The sequence below is a fragment of the Salvelinus alpinus genome, chromosome 12 (genome assembly GCF_045679555.1).
Source record: "Salvelinus alpinus chromosome 12, SLU_Salpinus.1, whole genome shotgun sequence".
Lineage (NCBI taxonomy): Eukaryota > Metazoa > Chordata > Actinopteri > Salmoniformes > Salmonidae > Salvelinus > Salvelinus alpinus.
In genome coordinates this window covers 25,503,693-25,527,783 of record NC_092097.1, presented here as the reverse complement: position 1 = coordinate 25,527,783, position 24,091 = coordinate 25,503,693, and the positions used below count along the sequence as shown (strand labels likewise).

Genomic DNA, 24,091 nt, shown 5'->3' with positions numbered 1-24,091 from the left:
ATTTCCAAAGTTTGCTGCTTCAGTGTCTTTAGATATTTTTGTCGGATATTACTAAAGTATAATTACAAGCATTTCATAAGTGTCAAAGGCTTTTATTGACAATTACATGAAGTTGATGCAAAGAGTCAATATTTGCAGTGTTGACCCTTCTTTTTCAAGACATCTGCAATCCGCCCTGGCATGTTGTCAATTAACTTCTGGGCCACATCCTGACTGATAGCAGCCCATTCTTGCATAATCAATGCTTGGCATTTGTCAGAATTTGTGGGGTTTTGTTTGTCCACTCGCCTCTTGAGGATTGACCAGAAGTTCTCAATGGGATTAAGGTCTGGGGAGTTTCCTGGCCATGGACCCAAAATATCAATGCTTTGTTCACCAAGCCACTTAGTTATCACTTTTGCCATATGGCAAGGTGCTCCATCATGCTGTAAAAGGCATTGTTCGTCACCAAACTGTTCCTGGATGGTTGGGAGAAGTTGCTCTCGGAGGATGTGTTGGTACCATTCTTTATTCATGGCTGTGTTCTTAGGCAAAATTTTGAGTGTCTCACTTCCTTGGCTGAGAAGCAACCCCACACATGAATGGTCTCAGGATGCTTTACTGTTGGCATGACACAGGACTGATGGTAGCGCTCACCGTGTCTTCTCCGGACAAGCTTTTTTCCGGATGCCCCAAACAAATCGGAAAGGGGATTCATCAGAGAAAATGACTTTATCCCAGTCCTCAGCAGTCCAAACCCTGTACCTTTTGCAGAATATCAGTCTGTCCCTGATGTTTTTCCTGGAGAGAAGTGGCTTCTTTGCTGCCCTTCTTGACACCAGGCCATCCTCCAAAAGTCTTCGCCTCACTGTGCGTGCAGATGCACTCACACCTGCCTGCTGCCATTCTTGAGCAAGCTCTGTACTGGTGGTGCCCCAATCCCGCAGCTGAATCAACTTTAGGAGACGGTCCTGGCGCTTGTTGGACTTTCTTGGGCACCCTGAAGCCTTCTTCACAACAATTGAACCGCTCTCCTTGAAGTTCTTGATGATCCGATAAATGGTTGATTTAGGTGCAATCTTACTGGCAGCAATATCCTTGCCTGTGAAGCCCTTTTTGTGCAAAGCAATGATGACGGCACGTGTTTCCTTGCAGGTAACCATGGTTGACAGAGGAAGAACAATGATTCCAAGCACCACCCTCCTTTTGAAGCTTCCAGTCTGTTATTCGAACTCAATCAGTATGACAGAGTGATCTCCAGCCTTGTCCTCGTCAACACTCACACCTGTGTTAACAAGAGAATCACTGACATCATGTCAGCTGGTCCTTTTGTGGCAGAGCTGAAATGCAGTGGAAATGTCTTTGGGGGATTCAGTTCATTTGCATGGCAAAGAGGGCCTTTGCAATTAATTGCAATTCATCTGATCACTCTTCATAACATTCTGGAGTATATGCAAATTGCCATCATACAAACTGAGGCAGCAGACTTTGTGAAATGTAATATTTGTGTCATTCTCAAAACTTTTGGCCACAACTGTATAGGTGGGGACTAACAGGGTGAACAGCACACCTAGATAAACAAAATAATAGATTAAAATATAGAAATGGGAGGAGGTTTCTCTCTTACTGAGGGTGAGCGGGAGAGGGGAGGAGTCAGCTGTCTAGACTCCGGTCTTGCCATTGGCTGATGTCCTGACCAATCACAGGCAGGAGAGGAGTGTGGCTCAGCCTTGGCTCCTCCCCCTTCTCCTCCAGACTCCTCCTCCTGCTTCACACCAATGCCCACCATGCTGACATCACCGTTGGCATGGAGATGCAACGCTGGGGGACTGGGCTCAACCATTCTGGGGGAAAAAGGGAAAAGAGTGAATAATAGTACAGGTGAATAGATAGTCCATTACTGCATTAACTTTACTGCACATCTGGAGCTGACCACACACACAGAGCGTGATCACCTTTATCTGTCTGCAATAGCTGTAATGAGACCATAAGCCTTTCCAGGTGTGACTATCTCTGGGTCTGTGAACTTTAGGTGTGGGTGTGTATATGGCCACTGCTTTGCATAGGGAACAGAGGACATACTGTGAACAAACACAACTGTACCTTTAGCTTGAAATCCTAGCTTCTAGTCTGGGAGACATTGTAGGTGTCAGGGAAAGTTAATCATGACAAGGTAAAGACTGCACACACACACACGCACACGCACACGCACACACACACACACACACACACATAAAGAGAGAGATAAACAAAAGACAGAAAGAGAGAGATGAGTGTAGTCAGATTGAGAGAGCAGCTAGAGAGAGAGAGAGGTTGAACCTTAATGAACTCTAAAACTCTCCGACTTGTGTTTTTTCCCCTCCTCCGCTGCAGGAGGAGAGAAAAACACACCAGACAGGAGAACAAAACAAACAGAACACACAGGGCGAAAAGTGCACATATATACAGTACCAGTCAAAAATGTCATTCAAGGGTTTTTCTTTATTTTTACTATTTTCTAAATTGTATAATAATAGTGAATAAATCAAAACTATAAAATAACACATATGGAATCATGTAGTAACCAAAAAAAGTGTTAAATAAATCCAAATATATTTTAGATTCTTCAATGTAGCCACAATTTGCCTTGATGACAGCTTTGCAGTCTTGGCATTCTCTCTTTGCTTATTTAAGCTGTTCTTGCCATAACATGGACCTGGTATTTTACCAAATAGCGCCATCTTCTGTATACCAACCCAACCTTGTCACAACACCACTGATTGGCTCAAACACATGAAGAAAGAAAGTAGTAACCAAAAAAAGTGTAAAACAAATCAAAATATATTTAATATTTGAGATTCTTGAAAGTAGCCACCCTTTGCCTTGATGACAGCTTTGCACACACTTGGCATTCTCTCAACCAGCTTCATGATGAATGCTTTTCCAACAGTCTTGAAGGAGTTCCCACATATGCTGAGCACTTGTTGGCTGATTTTCCTTCACTCTGCGGTCCAACTCATCCCAAACCATCTCAATTGTGTTGAGTTCAGGTGGTTATGGAGGCCAGGTCATCTGATGCAGCGCTCCATCACTCTTCTTCTTGGTCAAATAGCCCTTACACAGCCTGGAGGTGTGTTTTGGGTCATTGTCCTGTTGAAAAACAAATGATAGTGGGACTAAGTGCAAACCAGATTGGATGGCGTATTGCTGCAGAATGCTGTGGTAGCCATGCTGGTTAAGTGTGCCTTGAATTCTAAATAAATCAGACAATGTCACCCGCAACGCACCCCCACACCATCACACCTGCTCCTCCATGCTTCATGATGGGAACCACATATTCACAAAGACACAAAGACTCACAAAGACACAGCAGTTGGATCCAGAAATCTCAAATATGGACTCACCAGACGAAAGGACAGATTTCCACTGGTCTAATGTCCATTGCTCGTGTTTCTTGGTCCAAGCAAGTCTCTTTTTATTATTGGTGTAGTGGTGTCTTTGCAGCAATTCGGCCATGAAGGCCTGATTCACGCAGTCTCCTCTGAACAGTTGATGTTGCGATGCGTCTGTCACTTGAACTCTGTGGAGCATTCATCTGGACTGCAATTTCTGAGGCTGGTAACTCTAATGAACTTATCCTCTGCAGCAGAGGTAACTCTGGGTCTTCCTTTCCTGTGGCGGTCCTCACGAGAGCCAGTTTCATCATAGCGCTGATGGTTTTTGCAACTGCGCTTGAAGAAACGTTCAAAGTTCTTGAAATTTTCCTCATTGACTGATCTTCATGTCTTAAAGTAATGATGGACTGTCGCTTCTCTTTGCTTAACATGGACTTGGTCTTTTACCAAATAGGGCTATCTTCTGTATACCACCCCTACCTTGTCACAACACAACTGATTGGCTCAAACGCATGAAGGAAAGAAATTCCACATATTAACTTTTAACAAGGCACACCTGTTAATGGAAATGCATTCCAAGTGACTACCTCATGAAGCTGGTTGAGAGAATGCCAAGTGTTGGCAAAGCTGTCATCAAGGCAAAGTGTGGCTACATTGAAGAATCTAAAATCTAAAATAGATTTAGATTTGTTTAACACTCTTTTGGTTACTACATGCTTTCATATGTGTTATTTCATATTGTTGATGTCATCACTATTATTCTACAATGTAGAAAATAGTAAAAATAAAGTAAAACCCTCAAAACCCCCAAAATTTTGTCTGGTACTGTATATACAGTTGAAGTTGGAAGTTCACACACACCTTAGCCAAACACATTTAAACTCAGTTTCACAATTCCTGACCTTTAATCCGAATAAAAATTCCCTGTCTTAGGTCAGTTAGGAACACTACTATTTTAAGAATGTGAAATGTCAGAATAATAGCAGAGAGCATTATTTATTTCAGCTTTTATTTCTTTCATCACATTCCCAGTGGGTCAGAAGTTTACATACACTCAATTAGTATTTGGAAGTATTGCCTTTAAATTGTTTAGCTTGGGTCAAACATTGTGTAGCCTTCCACAACAGGTTGGGTGAATTTTGGTCCATTTCTACTGACAGAGCTGGTGTAACTGAGTCAGGTTTCTAGGCCTCCTTGCACACACACACTTTTTCAGTTCTGCCCACAAATGTTCTATAGGATTGAGGTCAGGGCTTTGTGATGGCCACTCCAATACCTTGACTTTGTTGTCCTTAAGCCATTTTGCCCAAACTTTTGAAGTATGCTTGGGGTCATTGTCCAATTGGTTGACCCATTTGAGACCAAGCTTTAACTTCCTGACTGATGTCTTAAGATGTTGCTTCAATATATCCACATCATTTTCCTGCCTCATGATGCCATCTATTTTGTGAAGTGCACCAGACCCTCCTGCAGCAAAGCACACCCACAACATGATGCTGCCACCCCCGTGCTTCACGGTTGGGATGGTGTTCTTCGGCTTGCAAGCATCCCCCTTTTTCCTCCAAACATAACTATGGTCATTATGCCCAAACAGTTCTATTTTTGTTTCATCAGACCAGAGGACATTTCTCCAAAAAGTACGATCTTTGTCCCCATGTGCAGTTGCAAACCGTAGTCTGGCTTTTTTATGGCGGTTTTGGAGCAGTTGCTTCTTCCTTGTGGAGCGGCCTTTCAGATTGTGTCAATATAGGACTCGTTTTACTGTGAATATAGATACTTTTGTACCCGTTTCCTCACAAGGTCCTTTGCTGTTGTTCTGGGATTGATTTGCACTTTTCGCACCAAAGTACGTTCATCTTTAGGAGACAGAACGCATCTCATTCCTGAGCGGTATGACGGCTGCGTGGTCCCATGGTGTTTATACTTGCGTACTATTGTTTGTACAGATGAACGTGGTACCTTCAAGCGTTTGGAAATTGCTCCCAAGGATGAACCAGACTTGTGGAGGTCTACAATTTGGCAGAATTTTTTTGATTTTCCCATTATGTTAAGCAAAGAGGCACTGAGTTTGAAGGTAGGCCTTGAAATACATCCACATGTACACCTCCAATTGACTCAAATTATGTCAATTAGCCTATCCGGAAGCTTCTAATGCCATGACATCATTTTCTGGAATTTTCCAACTTAGTGTATATAAACCTCTGACCCATTGGAATTGTGATACAGTGAATTATAAGTGAAATAATATGCCTGTAAACAATTGTTGGAAAAATTACTTGTGTCATGCACAAAGTAGATGTCCTAACCAAATTGCCAAAACTACAGTTTGTTAACAAGAAATTTGTGGAGTGGTTGAAAAACGAGTTTTAATGACGTGATGTATATGTATGTATGTATGTATGTATGTATGTATGTATGTATGTATGTATGTATGTATGTATGTATGTATGTATGTATGTATGTATGTATGTATGTATGTGTGTGTGTATGTGTGTGTATGTGTGTGTGTGTGTGGGTGAGAGAGAGACAAAAGCCATTGTTAGACGGAGGGAACAAAGGAAGCCGGGACAATGGGCGAGAGACGGACAAAAGCCGCGGGCTGCAGGAAACAGTGCAGATAACAATGCCAGCGGAATGTGCCGACCGACCCGGGAACAGAGGGGAAAATGCAGAGTGCATAGTGATTAGAGGTCCCCCCCATTCCCCCTTTCACATTATGTCTCTACACAAAGCCACCTGCCTGCCAGAAGCCAAGGCTCTAAACCTGAGAGTGAGAGAGTGAGTGAGTAGAGAGAGAGAGCGAGCTAATACATTCACCAATGGCTTTACAGAGCTTTTAATGTGTTGGACGGGGAACTCTAGTTCTCAACACCACAGATTACAAGCCATAGGGTGTATATATGAGGGGGCGGGGATGAGCTTTGTAAAGTCTGAACTTCCTGAACATAGAGGATGGGCAATAATGCCTGTGACAACAACCTTTAGAATCCACTCAAGTCCCCTCCCTCTGCACACCTCAAAGCCCTTCTTCACCTCAAATACTCTGTTCATTTGACTGTTCGTAATGTTTAAGGAGTGATGCTTTTTCCCTGTAGGGGGTGTTGGTGGCAGGAAGTGTGAGAGAGTTTTTGGGGGGTATTTTATTATGATCCCCATTAACTGTTGCGATAGCAGCAGCTACTCTTCCTGGGGTCCACATAAAACATGAAATAATACAGAACTTTAATAGACAAGAACATCAAGGACAGAACAACATACATTTTAAACATCACACAGCCTACATATCAGTACATACACACAACATATCTAGGTAAATAGGGAAGAGGCGTTGTGCCGATAGGCGTTGTGCCGTAAGGCGTTGCTTTATCTGTTTTTTTAAACCAGGTTTGCTGTTCACTTGAGAAATCTGAGATGGAAGGGAGTTACATGCAATCAAAATCAAATTTTATTAGTCACATGCACCGAATACAACAGGTATTTCACCTTACAGTGAAATGCTTACTTACGACCCCCTAACCAACAACGCAGTTTAAAAAAAATACAAGTAAGAATAAGAAATAAAAGTAACAAGTAATTAAAGAGCAGCAGTAAAATAACAATAGCGAGACTGTACCGATACCCACCTATGTACAGAGTCAATGTGCGGTGGCACCGGTTAGTTGAGGTAATATGTACATGTAGGTCGAGTTATTAAAGTTACTATGTATAGATGATAACAACAGAGAGTAGCAGCAGTGTAGGGGGGGGGGGGGGCAATGCAAATAGTCTGGGTAGCCATTTGAGTAGATGTTCAAGAGTCTTGTGGCTTGGGGGTAGAAGCTGTTTAGAAGCCTCTTGGACCTAGACTTGGTGCTCCGGTACCGTTTGCGTGCGGTAGCAGAGAGAACAGTCTATGACTAGGGTGGCTGGAGTCTTTGACAATTCGACGCCACCTGGTGTAGAGGTCCTGGATGGCAGGAAGCTTGGCCTTAGTGATGTACTGGGCCATACGCACTACCCTCTGTAGTGCCTTGCGGTCGGAGGCAGAGCAGTTGCCATACCAGGCAGTAATGCAACCAGTCAGGATGCTCTCGATGGTGCAGCTGTAGAACCTTTTGGATCTGAGGACCTGAGGATCTGAGGACCCATGCCAAATCTTTTCAGTATCCTGGGGGGGGGAATAGGTTTTGTCGTGCCCTCTTCACGACTGTCTTGGTGTGCTTGGACCATGTTAGTTTGTTGGTGATGTGGACACCAAGGAACTTGAAGCTCTCAACCTGCTCCACTACAGCCCTGTCAATGTTAATGGGGGCGTGCTCGGTCCTCTTTTTCCTGTAGTCCACAATCATCTCCTTTGTCTTGATCAGGTTGAGGGAGAGATTGTTGTCCTGGCACCACATGGCCAGGTCTCTGACCTCCTCACTATAGACTATATCGTCGTTGTCGGTGATCAGGCCTACCACTGTTGTGTCATCGGCAAACTTAATGATGGTGTTGGAGTCATGCCTGGGCGTGCAGTCATGAGTGAACAGGGAGTACAGGAGGGGACCGAACACGCACCCCTGAGGAGCACCTGTGTTGAGGATCAGCGTGGCAGATGTGTTGTTACATACGCTTACCACCTGGGGGCGGCCTGTCAGGAAGTCCAGGATCCAGTTGCAGAGGGAGGTGTTCAGTCCCAGGATCCTAGCCTATTGATGAGCTTTGCAGGCACTATGGTGTGGAACGCTGAGCTGTAGTCATTGAATAGCATTCTCACATAGGTGTTCCTTTTGTCCAGGTGGGAAAGGGCAGTGTGGAGAGCAATAGAGATTGCATAATCTGTGGATCTGTTAGGGCGGTATGCAAATTGGAGTGGGTTTAGGGTTTCTGGGATAATGGTGTTGATGTGAGCCATGACCAGCGTTTCAAAGCACTTCATGGCTACAGATTTGAGTGCTACGGGTCGGTAGTCATTTAGGCAGATTACCTTGGTGTCCTTGGGCACAGGGACTATGGTGGTCTGCTTAAACCATGTTGGTATTCCAGACTTGGACAGGGAGAGGTTGAAAATGTCAGTGAAGACACTTGCCAGTTTGTCAGCGCAGTACAGGTCCTGGTAATCCGAATGTTGACCTGTTTAAAGGTCTTACTCACATCGTCTGAGGAGAGTGTGATCACACAGTCTTCCGGGAACAGCTTGTGCTCTCATGCATGTTTCAGTGTTATTTGCCTCGAAGCGAGCATAGAAGTAGTTTAGCTCATCTGGTAGGCTCGTGTCACTGGGCAGCTCTCGGCTGTGCTTCCCTTTGAAGTCTGTAATAGTTTGCAAGCCCTGCCACATCCGATGAGCGTCAGAGCCAATGTAGGACAATTCGATCTTAGTCCTGTATTGTTGCTTTGCCTGTTTGATGGTTCGTCAGAGGGCATAGAAGGATTTCTTAGAAGCTTCCGGGTTAGTGTCCTTGAAAGTGGAAGCTCTACCCTTTAGCTCAGTGCGGATGTTGCCTGTAATCCATGGCTTCTGGTTGGGATATGTACGTATGGTCACTGTGGGGACGACGTCATTGATGCACTTATTGATGAAGCCAATGACTGATGTGGTGTACTCCTCAACGCCATCAGAGGAATCTCGGAACAAACTCCAGTCTGTGCTAGAAAAACAGTCCTGTAGTTCAGCATTTGCTTCATCTGACCACTTTTTTATTGATCGAGTCACTGGTGCTTCTTGCTTTCATTTTTGCTTGTAAGCAGGAATCAGGAGGATAGAATTATGGTCAGATTTTCCAAATGGAGGGCGAGGGAGAGCTTTGGTATGCGTCTCTGTGTGTGGAGTAAAGGTGGTCTAGAGTTGTTTTTTCCTCTGGTTGCACATTTAACATGCTGATAGAAATTTTGTAAAACTGATTTAAGTTTCCCTGCATTAAAGTCCCCGGCTACTAGGAGCGCCTATGGATGAACGTTTTCCTGTTTGCTTATGGAGGAATACATTGCATTCAGTGCGGTCTTAGTGCCAGCATCAGTCTGTGGTGGTATGTACAGATGAAAACTCTTTGGTAAATAGTGTGGTCTACAGCTTATCATGAGATACTCTACCTCAAGCGAGCAAAACCTCAAGACTTCCTTAGATATCGTGCACCAACTGTTATTTACAAAAATACATAGTCCGCCAACCCTTGTCTTACCAGACGCCGCTGTTCTGTCCTGCCGATACAGCGTATAACCAGCCAGCTGTATATTGATAATATCGTCGTTCAGCCATGACTCCGTGAAGCATAAGATATTACAGTTGTTAATGTCTCGTTGGTAGTTTAATCTTCCGCGTCGGTCATCAATTTTATTTCCAAAGATTGCACGTTTGCAAGCAGAATGGAAGGAATTGGGGGTTTATTCGATCGCATACGAATTCTCAGAAGGCAGCTCGTTCTCTGGGCCATTTTTCTCTGCCTTCTCTTCATGCAAATGACGGGGATCTGGGCCTGTTCCCTGGAAAGCAGTATGTCATTCACGTCGGGCTCGTCAGACTCGTCATAGGAAAAAAAGGATTGTGCCAGTCCGTGGTGAGTAATTTCAGTTCTGATGTCCAGAAGTTATTTTCGATCTTAAGAGACAGTAGCAGCAACATTAGGTATAAAATAAGTTACAAACAACACAAAAAAACTAATAAAAATTACACAATTAGTTAGGAATATGTAAAACGTCAGCCTTGTTCTCCGGCACCATCTTGTTGTAATCATGGCTCTAAATCAGGGATCATCAACTAGATTCAGCTGCGGGCCAATCTTTTCGTGTGCGGAAAATTGTAGAAGCCCAAACAGATATAATATTTGACTAAAACAGTAATTTCAAACCTTGATTACATTTGTATACAGTCTTTCTATTATGTGTGGGAATACTTGGGAACAGATTTAAATCACTTGGAGCTGATGTCCTGGTGTTTTTACAGTCATGTCCAACAATGAATTTGCACAGAACACTTGGGGGGGCAAAATAAAACCACCTGCAGGCCGCCAGTTGGAGAATCCTGATCTATATAAAACTGTATGTTTTCTTGAATTTGTTTTGGATTTGGGGACTGTGAAAAGACCCCTGGTGGCATGTCTGGTGGGGTAAGTGTGTGTCAGTGCTGTGTGTAAGTTGACTATGCAAACAATTTGGAATTTTCAACAAATTAATGATTCTTCTAAAAACAAGAAGTAATGCAGTCAGCCTTTCCTCTACTTTGAGCCAAGAGAGACTGGCATGCAATCCCGATCTGTTCACCGGACGTGCTACTGATCCAGTTTCTGCTGTTCTGCCTGCAGCTATGGAACCCCGACCTGTGTACTGTGTGTGCTACTCTGCACCTACTGTCTCAACCTCTGAATGCTCGGTTATGAAAAGCCAACTGACAATTACTCCTGAGGTGCTGACCTGTTACACCCTCTACAACCATTGTGATTATTATTTGACCCTGCTGGTCATCTATGAACATCTTGAAGATTGATCTGGCCTTAATGGCCATGTACTCTTATAATCACCACCCGGCACAGCCAGAAGAGGACTGGCCACCCCTCAGGGCCTGGTTCCTCTCTAGGTTTCTTCTTAGATTCCAGCCTTTCTAGGGAGGTTTTGCTAGCCACCATGCTTCTACATCTGCATTGCTTGCTCTATGGGGTTTTAGGCTCGGTTTCTGTATAAACACTTTGTGACAACTGTTGATCTAAAAGGGGCTTTATAAATTAATTTGATTCATTGACTGATGCATAGTATTGATATTAGCCATCTGAACACAATGAAGAACAAGACGTGCCGCTCTGTTCTGGGCCAGCTGCAGTTTTTCTAGGTCCTTCTTTGCAGCACCTGACCATATAACTGGTCACCCCTCTCTCTGTGTCCATGGACACAAAGGCAGAATGAATCTGATTGAGTTACAGACCTGCTGACAGCCTGGTTTGCACTAAGGTGTGTGTGGAGGTTATCTGGGGTTGAGATCCGGGGTCCATATCTAATCTTAGAGTTAAACAATGCTGTAGCGTCAGAGCTCAGACAATGCTAGGGCTCGTCTCGGGCCTCCAGAGCTTTTAAATGTTCTCCACACATATCCCATGTAGAATTGTAGTGTGATTTGAATACGTTGTTACATGTCATTTCAGAAAGCCATGAAACCCACCATCTCAGATTGTTCTGAAATAATTTATGTAGTTAGAAAGATACGACTAGCAGGGGGAAAAAACATCACCAGATTCACAGGGACTACATTACATAGGATGAAAAAGCAATACTATAAGCAGCAGCTCCATACTACTTGTCAGACATAGAGAACTGATACAATATACTGGTTGTTGGGGTGGGAGTGGCGCAGTGGAGGCTCCTCAGAGGAGGAAGGGGAGGACCATCCTCCTCAGTGAATTTCATAAAAATATATTTTTTAAATTAAATAAATCAAATAAATTTGATTAAAACACACTGTTTTGCAATGAAGGTCTACAGTAACCTCAACAACACTCTTTAGGGTAGCACCATGGTGTAGCCGGAGGACAGCTAGCTTCTGTCCTCCTCTGGGTACATTGACTTCAATACAAAACCTAGGAGTCTCATGGTTCTCACCCCCTTCCATAAACTTACACAGTAACTATGACAACTTCCGGAGGATGTCCTCCAACCAATCAGAGCTTTTGCAGCATGAACTGATATGTTGTCCACCCAATCAAATGATCAGAGAATGAATCTAGTACTGAAAGCATAAGCTACATCTAGCTAGCACTGCTGTGGATACAATGTGGTGAGTGTTTGACTCAAAAATGAAGGAGAAGCAAGAGAGAGTCATTTTTTAACTTTCAGTTTCACTTACTTAGCTAGCAAAGGCAGCTAGCTAGTTTTCGTTTTACTAATTTATTGCCACCGGGGCCTCACAGTGTAACTGCTAAACTTCTTACTGACTATAAACTAAACGTTACTGCATGATTGAAGCGGGTTAACTAACTCGTTAGTTCTGTTAGCTATGTTGACTATGACGTTACTTTAGCTAATATGGTAACAACGATGTAGGCTGTGTGTAGCGGTTTTGATATGGTTTGGCTTTGAAAGGTTTTTTCGCCTGGTCACATACAGCTGATGTGTTGTGCATTGAAGTCCACAAGTGAAGGGAAAAGGTGAGGGGAGGAGAGAAGGGAATACAACGTGACTGCTATGTAAGTGAACTGTCTTTACGTGTGATCAGGGGTGTATTCATTACGATTCTGTTGAAAAACATTTCTTAAACGGAAGCAAACAGAACGAAATGGGGATAAACATACCTGAATTTGTCCAATTTAAAATCTCGTTTGCAACTGTTGGACTAATGATTGTGCAAGGCGGTATTGAACGGGTCACTGTTAGTCCATGTGTCACTGTCTGTCACTTCAAATTCTCGACCTGTGTGCAACCACTTTGTAAACATTTATTCATAGGCTAGGTTGTAGCAACCTCATGATGGGTATAGGGAAAATTTGAGTATCATGTAGTAGCCTAAACCTATCGATGTTACGTTGAACTGGTTGAATAAAATATGAATGATAGTCATCCAATATGCTGTAATAGAAATAACATTTCTAAAATCCTCCTCCCTCATCATAAACGGCACCGACCGCCACTGGATTGGCGTAAGTTGTAGTGGGGTCCATGGGTGGCATCTGATCGTTTTATTGGATTCCTCATGTCTTACTCGTTGTTAGGAATAATGATGTTCCAAATCGGATGTTGGGTACTATATTTATTGAAGATTATATGAATCCTATAAATTAAAATGTAGGTGCAATCAATTAGGCATAATTTCTCAGACTTCAAATTAAATGAACATGGCTCATAGGTTCTATCTGTGGTCAGGTCTATGGTAGTCCTAAAACTATGCTGTGTTATGATGGGCTGCGGTCAGGTCTATGGTAGTCCTAAAACTATGCTGTGTTATGATGGGCTGTGGTCAGGTCTATGGTAGTCCTAAAACTATGCTGTGTTATGATGGGCTGCGGTCAGGTCTATGGTAGTCCTAGAACTATGCTGTGTTATGATGGGCTGTGGTCAGGTCTACGGTAGTCCTAAAACTATGCTGTGTTATGATGGGCTGCGGTCAGGTCTATGGTAGTCCTAGAACTATGCTGTGTTATGATGGGCTGTGGTCAGGTCTATGGTAGTCCTAAAACTATGCTGTGTTATGATGGGCTGCGGTCAGGTCTATGGTAGTCCTAAAACTATGCTGTGTTATGATGGGCTGCGGTCAGGTCTATGGTAGTCCTAAAACTATGCTGTGTTATAATGGGCTGCGGTCAGGTCTATGGTAGTCCTAAAACTATGCCGTGTTATGATGGGCTGCGGTCAGCTGAACTCCTGGTAAATGTAGTAGCTTGGGACTATCATGACATCATACACTAATAAACTGGAGAATGTATTTAAAAGGAACAATTCAAAACATTTACATTCATTTAGGACAGTATTGCAGTTAAACAGAGTTAGCATTTTTCTAAAGTGCAGCAATAAAATACTTTTACAAGACTGTTGTAGTCAAGTTCAAATGGAATGGAAACTCTGAAACAGGTGAAATCAACTTCCACTACATTGCGTTCACCAATCCAGTCATGTTCAGATCAGTGATTACTTCTAGGAAAGGAGGAAGGATGAAAGCGGATGGAGGAAAGGGAGGGAGCATGTCTAAACCTCAGAGATAAGCTCAGCGCTGAATCTGATCTGTGACACCTCTGAAATCGAACTCTTCCCATGAGGCACTAAAAAGTCGACACAAAAGATTCAGTTACCAAACATGTTGTAACTTGTAAACCCAACATCTCACCCCGGGGATTCTGCAATGCAAAGGCATTCGGTTGTTCTCCCTCCCTCTTTAGTTTGCTCAGTGTCGTCTTTGTTGTTTTCCAAACATGGTCTGAAGGGGACTGGGGGACGGGGGGTTCTAGAGAGAGAGCACTGAGCCAGTATCATAACAGCACACGATGGCTGATCAAGTGGCTGAATTATTTTAATAAACACTGCCATGGTGTACTCTGAGACTGACAGCTCTATAGACAAAAGCTCTGCAGGGACTCCTCTGGGTAGAGAGAGAGACACTCAAACACAGAACTGACTTGACACACATCTCCTGCTGGAAGAAACATTTCCAAACTGTTTAACGTTGTGTTAAATTGTCCCGAGCATTTAAATATCTCAGGCTGGATACAATCAAACCTGCTTTAGGAATGTTTAAATGCTCTGGCAAAGATAGCATGTTGACCTGCAGTTAATCTGCAGCCCAGAGTGGTTGGTTCCCTTATAACCAGGGGCCTGGCACAGTGGCAGGTAAGGCTGGCGATGCCAACATTAAGCCTGAACGGTGGCTGGGACACAACCCTTAACAGGTGCACCATAGCACAGGTGCAGATGCTTAGTGGGACTGGAAGGAAGTTATGAAACCCCTGTAGAGCCATTCACTCTGCCTAATGTTTAATAACACTTTATTACACAGTCATATCTCAGTTGGTGTTACTGTTAATATGTAATAATGTCAATAACTTCACGCTAAATTGTATTTTGTGTTGCTGGTTCATCAATCTCAAACAAAACAAAAAGGTAATTGTTCATTAACAATTTTACCATGAAATGTCTACATTTCCACACCAGCTAAACAATGCAGTACAATACATCATGATATTGTCACAAGCAAGTCGTTAATGACAACTCTGGAGAAACAAGCAGTCGGTCACTTACATTTAGGACCCAATCAGAGAGAAAAGTAAGTGTCACGGCCGTCAAAGGAAGTAGACCAAAGCGCAGCGTGGTGAGCGTACATATTCCTTTTTTATTAGGATGACGCCGACAAAAACAATAAACAATACAAAACAACCGTGAAGCTTAAGGGCTATGTGCCACAAACAAAGTTAACTTCCCACAACGAAAGGAGGGAAAAGGGATACCTAAGTATGGTTCCCAATCAGAGACAACGATAGACAGCTGTCCCTGATTGAGAACCATACCCGGCCAAAACATAGAAATACAAAATCATAGAAAACAAAAACATAGAATGCCCACCCCAAATCACACCCTGACCAAACCAAATAGAGACATAAAAAGGCTCTCTAAGGTCAGGGCGTGACAGTAAGGTTAAGGGGAGGTATCTCTTAGGTGTGGAGGTCTACAGACTTAAGAGGACCCCTCCACAGCAGAAACAGGTCATGCTCTCGGCAGGCGGGCAGGCTCTCTCTTAGCACAGAGCCACTCTGCAGACTGAACTCTCTCCGTTTCCTTCAAACACTAACTCTGTCTCTCTAGCTCCCTCCCTCTCTATGTCCCTCTAACCATATCTTACTTCCTCTCCCCCTATCGGTGATCACGTTTACCTCCAGTCATGGTGACAGTGCCTCTGAGTCAAACAATCCAATACTTTGCATCATATAGGTTTTGCCCCTGTGATCTATAACATGAATGTGTGATAAGGATCAAATAGCTGGACCCACAGGTGTGATACAGCGCTGTGATGTCCAGGAGCACATAACTAACAATGCCACCTTTATGCTTTATGGGGGTTTCTTGGCCGCCTGCCTGAAACGGGGACACAATAAATGAAGGAAAGAGAGGAATATCACACATTCAAATATAACACAGGAGCTGGGCTAGAAACAATATGTTAATGAAAAGAGTAAATATGTTTTATCTATTCACCGTTTTCTGCCCCCAAGCTGGATTTTTTAATTGACCTGAGCAAAATGTGTGTGGTCACAGAGTTTAGTAAGACGATATGGTTGTATAAACTGATTCAAATAAAGATCACACTCTCCTCGGGAGCAGCAAACAGCGAGCGGACGGACATTCACTCTCCTTTCATTGGTGACACAAAATATTTTATCTGCTTCTCTCCAGCCCACATAATGCAGTGGATTGACACACACACTTACTAGAGCTGTGGATTCCACCCCACTGTGGATTCCACCCCACTGTGGATTCAACCCCACTGTGGATGCTGGATCTCACTGAAGATGACCATCAATTAGTATCTGGCTCGTTAAAAGGCCACCAATTAACTGAAAGACACTTTGAATCGCTAATTTCGAGATTTTCTCTGAAAAATATAGGACAAATGCCATCCCTTTAAAATAGTTAGCAAGAATATTTCAAATAGTTTAACATGGGCTAATTAACTGAGTTGAGATGAAGACCTGGATCCACAGTGGGTTCCCAGGACCATGTCCCTCTCTCAGTCCCCCTTGGCTCATAGACAGCCTCAGGCCCAGACCATGTGTCAGATATTTAGTACACTAAGCCTTGTTGTGAGAGAACAACTCAACACATACATATGTCTGTCATGATGACCCAACATGCGACGGCTGCTGTGTGTCTGTCTTTACTTGATATTAGATTTTATGGAGGGAGGGGTTGGCAAGATGACAGAAACTCAATCTGATACAGTGTTGTGGATGGCATGGTTGGTTGTTTCTCTTATAGTGTTCTGCGGGACAACATTTCTCTCTCCCTCTCTCACGCACGTACGTACCCACACATACACACGCTTGCTTTCTGCCTCAGCATGGGTAGGGTCTGAAGCAGTTTTCTTGTTGTGTTGCTGAATGTGTCTCATTAGGAACAGAGCTCTCAGGGCCACACATACAAAAGCTTTCCTACCCTTCCTCTCTTCCTCCTGGCTGAACCCAGGGGGCTACCCACTGGCCACAGAATACACTCACACAGACAACAGATTCATTCAGTTAATCTCACACACACAGGCCTGCTGTGAGGAGTTGTAAAGTGTGATACCGCCAGAGGAGAGGTAGCTGATGTTGAATTAGTATTGTTCTCTGTGGTTGATGGCCAGATATCATCACAAAAAGAGCAGTGTTGGGAACTCAAGGATACACCGGGAAAAAATAATAATAATCCATGTGGAGCTCAGGGACGGCCCCAAGGCACACTGATGCCACATGTTCACTTTGTTAAAGATGCACTATGCAGAAATAACTCTGCCATTTCCTGGTTGTTAAAATTTGAATAGTTTGCCTAATTTCAGTTTGTGACTCAAAACAAGCAAGTATAGCGTAGAGAATAATTGTACTAACTGCTGTGAAATACATTTTCCATAATCAAAAATATTATATTTTCAGCTGTTTAAAGCTGGTGTACAAAACTGAAAGTAAAAGAAGCAAAAACTAAACTTACATTGCATTCAGACCACTTCCCTTTTTCTACATTTTGTTACAGGCTTATTCTAAAATGGATTAAATATAATTTTCTCTCATCAATCTACACACAACACCCAATAATGACAGTAAAAACAGGTTTGTAGAAATGTTTGCTTATTTACATAAGTATTCAGACCCTATTAAACTCGAAATTGAGCTCAGGTGCATCCTGTTTCCATTGATCATCCTGTTTTATTTATTTATTTTTATTTCACCTTTATTTAACCAGGTAGACTAGGCAAGTTCTCATTTGCAACTGCGACCTGGCCAAGATAAAGCATAGCAATTTGACACATACAACAACACAGAGTTACACATGGAATAAACAAAACATAGTCAATAATACAGTAGAACAAAAGAAAACAAAAGGTCTATATACAGTGAGTGCAAATGAGGTAAGATAAGGGAGTTAAGGCAATAAATAGGCCATGGTGGCGAAGTAATTACAATATAGCAATTTAAAACACTGGAATGGTAGATCCTTGAGATGTTGCTACAACTTGATTGGAGTCCACCTGTGGTAAATTCAATTGATTGGACATGATTTGGAAAGGCACACACCTGTCTATATATGGTCCCACAGTTGACAGTGCATGTCAGAGTAAAAACCAAGCCATGAGGTCAAAGGAATTGTCCGTAGAGCTCTGAGACAGGATTGTGTCGGGGCACAGATCTGTGGAAGGGTACCAACACATTTCTGCAGCATTGAAGGTCCCCAAGAACACAGTGGCCTCCATCATTCTTAAATGGAAGAAGTTTGGAACCACCAAGACTCTTCCTAGAGCTGGCCGCCTGGCCAAACTGAGTAATCAAGGGAGAAGGGCCTTAGTCAGGGAGGTGACCAAGAACCCGATGGTCACTGACAGAGCTCCAGAGTTCCTCTGTGGAGATAGGAGAACCTTCCAGAAGGACAACCATCTCTGCAGCACTCCACCAATCAGGCCTTTATGGTAGAGTGGCCAGACGGAAGCCATTCCTCAGTAAAAGGCACGACAGCCCTCTTGGAGTTTGCCAAAAGGCACCTAAAGGACTCTCAGACCACGAGAAACAAGATTCTCTGGCCTGATGAAACCAAGATTGAACTCTTTGTCCTGAATACCAAGTGTCAGGTCTGGAGGAAACCTGCCACTATCCCTACGGTGAAGCATGGTGGTGCCAGCATCATGCTGTGGGGATGTTTTTCAGCAGCAGGGACTGGGAGACTAGACAGGATTGAGGGAAATAGGAACAGAGCAAAGTACAGAGTGTTCCTTGATGAAAACCTGCTCCAGAGCACTCAGGACTTCTGACTGGGGCATTGTTTCACCTTCCAACAGGACAACGACCCTAAGCACACAGCCAAGACAATGCAGGAGTAGCTTCGGGACAAGTCTCGAATGGCCCAACCAGAGCCCGGACTTTAACCCGATTGAACATCTCTGGAGAGACCTGAAAATAACTGTGCAGCAACGCTCTCCATCCTACCTGACAGAGCTTGAGAGGATCTGCAGAGAAGAATGGGAGAAACTCCCCAAATATAGGTGTGCCAAGCTTGTAGCATCATACCCAAGAAGAGTCGAGATTGTAATTGCTGCCACAGGTGCTTCAACAAAGTATTGAGTAAAGGGTCTGAATACTTATGTAAATGTTAAGTAATATTAGAGTTTTTTTTATTTTAACAAATGTGCAAAAATTTCTATAAACCTGTTTTTGCTTTGTCATTATGTGGTATTGTGTGTAGATTGATGAGGGGGAAAAACTACTTAATCCATTTTAGTATAAGGCTGTAACGTAACAAAATGTGGAAAAAAGTCAAGGGGTATGAATACTTTCCGAATGCACTTTAAGAACGAGAAGCATAGAAATAACACACATGGAACAGATCTACCGCTTCTTAGACTTGCTTTCAATGAGAATGAATGATCTAAAACTCACATTTATGTGAATTTGGTTGGGTCGCCCAAAAAGTTACAATTCGCAGTTTTAATTATATAAACCTACAGTTTGAGCGCGCTATGCTCTCCTTTTGCGGTCTCTCTCTTCTTTCTATGTTTCCTCTCACTCTTCTTTCTATGTTTCCTCTCACTCTTCTTTCTCTGTGTCCTTTCTCTTCTTTCTCTGTGTCCTCTCTCTTCTTTCTCTGTGTCCTCTCTCTGTGTCCTCTCTCTGTGTCCTCTCACTCTTCTTTCTATGTTTCCTCTCACTCTTCTTTCTATGTTTCCTCTCACTCTTCTTTCTCTGTGTCCTTTCTCTTCTTTCTCTGTGTCCTCTCTCTTCTTTCTCTGTGTCCTCTCTCTGTGTCCTCTCTCTGTGTCCTCTCACTCTTCTTTCTCTGTGTCCTTTCTCTTCTTTCTCTGTGTCCTCTCTCTTCTTTCTATGTTTCCTCTCACTCTTCTTTCTATGTTTCCTCTCACTCTTCTTTCTCTGTGTCCTCTCTCTTCTTTCTCTGTGTCCTCTCTCTTCTTTCTCTGTGTCCTCTCTCTTCTTTCTCTGTGTCCTCTCTCTTCTTTCTCTGTGTCCTCTCTCTTCTTTCTCTGTGTCCTCTCTCTTCTTTCTCTGTGTCCTCTCTCTTCTTTCTCTGTGTCCTCTCTCTGTGTCCTATCTTCGTATAAATAGGCTGATGACACAATCACACTTTCACAAAAAGAGAGAAAGGAGAAAAAAGAAAAGAAAATAAGAGAAAGGGACTCTGGCTCTGGCACAGCGGCTCCTTTCTTCTGCTTTCAGAAATGCAGGTTAAAAAGCAGCCTCTTTTCATCCTCTCTCTCCCCATCTCTCTCAGACTCAGGAACAGGCAATGTATTGTGGTGGATAGAAAAGGATACTGTGGCATTTATCAGAGAGGAGGAAAAGAAAGACAAAACATACTCCCAATCAAGAGAAAGTATAAGAGAAGGGGAAGAAAGGATGTGTATGAAGGGCCCCTTTTTGCAGAAAACCCACCCCCTCGACCCCTTCAGGCTAACTCAGACAAAAGGGGCAGGCCCACACAATGAGCTGTCTCCTTTAGCCTCGGCACACTTTGTATCTAAGGCCCATTCAGGACCACTACTTTAGGTCACCCACGTGTTCACAGAGCATATGTGGCTGAGAAAGGGTGTGGGTGTGTGTGTGCGTGTATAGGTCCCCGTTTGCTGAGGGCCTTATAGACTGACGGACCATGGCTCGAAGGCGTTGTCATGGAGATTTATTTGCGCAGTAAGGACAACATCAAGTGATTCTAAAGAAGGCACCGATGCTACATGTGGTATCGCTTGAAAATGTAGGCAATCAGATGTCTACAGCGTGTGGTCCCTAAAACACAGCGGGCTGAAAGATTAGCACTGCTTTACACACTAACACACATCTAACCTAACAGAAAAGACATTGAATGTGTGTGCCTCAGCCTCTTCAGAGTTTATCATATCTTCAAGAGTCTCAAATCCACCCATATCACTTTTAGTATTGTGAAATAGAGAGAGAACGAGCTGTCATTTCCATAAATTGGAATTGGGGCCAGAGGATAGGACTGCCGTTTTATCGGCTCTTAACCAACCATGCTATTTTGTTAGTTTTTTTGCGTTGTTCGTAACTTGTTTTGTACATAATGTTGCTGCTACCGTTTCTTATGACCGAAAAGAGCTTCTGGACATCAGAACTGGGATTACTCACCTCAGATTGGATGAAGAGTTCTTCTTCAATGAGTCGGATGGGAGGGATATAATACAGACACCCGACCAGGCCCAGAACCCTGTGATTCGCTGGAAAAGGAAATGGAAGTTTCGCGGAAAGAGATCGGGGTGCCTTGTGAGGATCAAGCGACGAGTGGCTAATCTGCCCTTGCCTTCCATCCTGCTGGCTAACGTTCAATCAGTGGAAAATAAATGGGACGAACTGAAAGCACGTGTACCCTACCAACAGGACATTAAAAACTGTAATATCTTATGTTTCACCGTGTCATGGCTGAACGACGACATTAACAACATACAACTGGCGGGTTATACACTCTTTCGGCAGGACAGAACAGCAGCCTCTTGTAAGACACGGGGCGGGGGCCTATGCATATTTTTGAACAATAGCTGGTGCACGATATCTAAGGAAGTCTCAAGGTTTTGCTCACCTGAGGTAGAGTATCTCATGATAGTGTGGTCTACAGCTTATCTACCTAGAGAGTTTTCATCTGTATTTTTTGTAGCTGTCTACATACCACCACAGACCGAGGCTGGCACTAAAACCGCACTAAATGAGCTGTATTAACTTCTAATGGCTGCAGGGGCAGTATTGAGTAGCTTGGATGAAAGGTGCCCAGAGTAAACGGCCTGCTCCTCAGTCATAGTTGCTAATATATGCATATTATTATTAGTATTGGATTGAAAACACTCTGAAGTTTCTAAAACTGTTTGAATTATGTCTGTGAGTATAACAGAACTCATATGGCAGGCAAAAACCTGAGAAGTTCCACTTCCGGCTTGGAATTTTTCTGAGGCTGGTAGTTTTTCAACCAAGCTCCCATTGAAATTACAGCGAGATATGGATGAGTTTTCACTTTCTACGGGGAGGCCGAAGGAGACAGGAATGAGTAATCACTGCCATGAGGTGACCACGCGCGTTCACGTGAGAGGCAGCTCCGTTCCATCGCTCAACTGAAGTCAATGTAATTCTCCGGTTGGAACATTATTCAAGATGTATGTTAACAACATTCTAAAGATTGATTTAATACATCGTTTGACATGTTTCTACTGACTGTTACGGAACTTTTGGACATTTCGTCACGTTTTAGTGAACGCACTTTGTGACTTTGGAATTGTTTACCAAACGCGCTAACCAAAGTAGCTAATTGGACATAAATAATGGACATTATTGAACAAATCAAGCATTTATTGTGGACCTGGGATTCCTGGGAGTGCATTGTGATGAATATCATCAAAGGGAATATTTATCATGTAATTTCTGGTTTCTGTTGACTCCAACATGGCGGCTAATTTGACTCTTGTTCTGAGCTCCGTCTCAGATTATTGCATGGTTTGCTTTTTCCGTAACGTTTTTTTGAAATCTGACACAGCGGTGTGTATAACTTGTATTATCATCTACATTTATGATGAGTATTTCTGTTGAAACGATGTGGCTATGCAAAATCACTTGATGTTTTTGGAACTAGTGAATGTAACGCGCCAATGTAAACTCAGATTTTTTGATATAAATATGAACTTTATCAAACAAAACATGCATGTATTGTGTAACATGAAGTCCTATGAGTGTCATCTGATGAAGATCATCAAAGGTTAGTGATTCATTTTAGCTATATTTCTACTTTTTGTGACTGCTATCTTTCGCTGGAAAAATGGCTGTGCTTATTGTGGTTTGGTGTGACCTAACATAATCGTTTGTAGTGCTTTCGCTGAAAAGCATATTTGAAATCGGACACTTTGGTGGGATTAACAACAAGATTACCTTTAAAATGGTATAAGACACATGTATGTCTGAGGAATTTTAATTATGAGATTTCTGTTGTTTTGAATTTGGCGCCCTGCACTTTCACTGGCTGTTGTCATATCCGTTACCGTTACCGGGATTGCAGCCATAAGAAGTTAAGCCATAAGAAAACAGGAAAACGCTCATCCAGAGGCGGTGCTCCTAGTGGCCAGGGGACTTTAATGCAGAGAAACTTATATCCGTCTTACCTCATTTCTATCAGCATGTTAAATGTGCAACCAGAGGAAAACCAATTCTAGACCACCTTTACTCCACACACAGAGACACGTACAAAGCCCTCCCTCGCCCTCTATTTGGCAAATCTGACTATCCTCCGGATTCCTGCTTACAAGCAAAAATTAAAGCAGGAAGCACCAGTGACTCGGTCTATAAAAAAGTGGTCAGATGAAGCAGATGCTAAACTACAGGACTGTTTTGCTAGCACAGACTGGAATATGTTCCAGGATTCCTCTGATGGCATTGAGGAGTACACCACATCAGTAATTGGCTTCATCAATAAGTGCAGAGGACATCATCCCCACAGTGACTGTACGTACATACCCCAACCGGAAGCCATGGATTACAGGCAACATTCGCACTGAGCTAAAAGGTAGAGCTGCCGCTTTTAAAGAGCGGAACTCTAATCCGGAAGCTTATAAGAAATCCCGCTATGCCCTCCGACGAACGATCAAACAGGCAAAGCGTCAATACAGGACTAAGATCGAATCGTACCACACCGGCTAAGACGCTTGTCGGATGTGGCAGGGCTTGCAAATTATTACAGACTTCAAAGAGAAGCACAGCCGAGAGCTGCCCAGTGACACGAGCCTACCAGACGAGCTAAATGACTTCTATGCTCGCTTCGAGGCAAGTAATACTGAAACATGCATGAGAGCATCAGCTGTTCCAGACGACTGTGTGATCACGCTCTACACAGCCGATGTGAGTAAGACCTTTAAACAGGTCAACATTCACAAGACCGCTGGGTCAGACGGATTACCAGGACGTGTACTCCAAGCATGCGCTGACCAAATGGTCTTCACTAACATTTTCAACCTCTCCCTGTCTGAGTCTGTAATACCAACATGTTTCAAGCAGACCACCAAAGTCCCTGTGCCCAAGGACACTAAGGTAACCTGCCTAAATGACTACCAAGCTTCCTGCCATCCAGGACCT

The 24,091-nt window shown here is 43.3% G+C and overlaps 1 protein-coding gene across 3 annotated transcripts in view; it reads right to left on the bottom strand.

The window, feature by feature from the left end:
- Positions 1–24,091, bottom strand: part of sox13 (SRY-box transcription factor 13) — a 72,117-nt gene that overhangs the window by 35,644 nt on the left and 12,382 nt on the right. For all 3 annotated transcript variants that reach the window (XM_071335501.1, XM_071335499.1, XM_071335500.1), the window contains exon 2: positions 1,607–1,823. In XM_071335501.1, the coding sequence (XP_071191602.1) occupies positions 1,607–1,822 (216 nt within the window). In that variant the 5' untranslated portion in view covers position 1,823. The remainder of the gene's footprint in view (positions 1–1,606; positions 1,824–24,091) is intronic.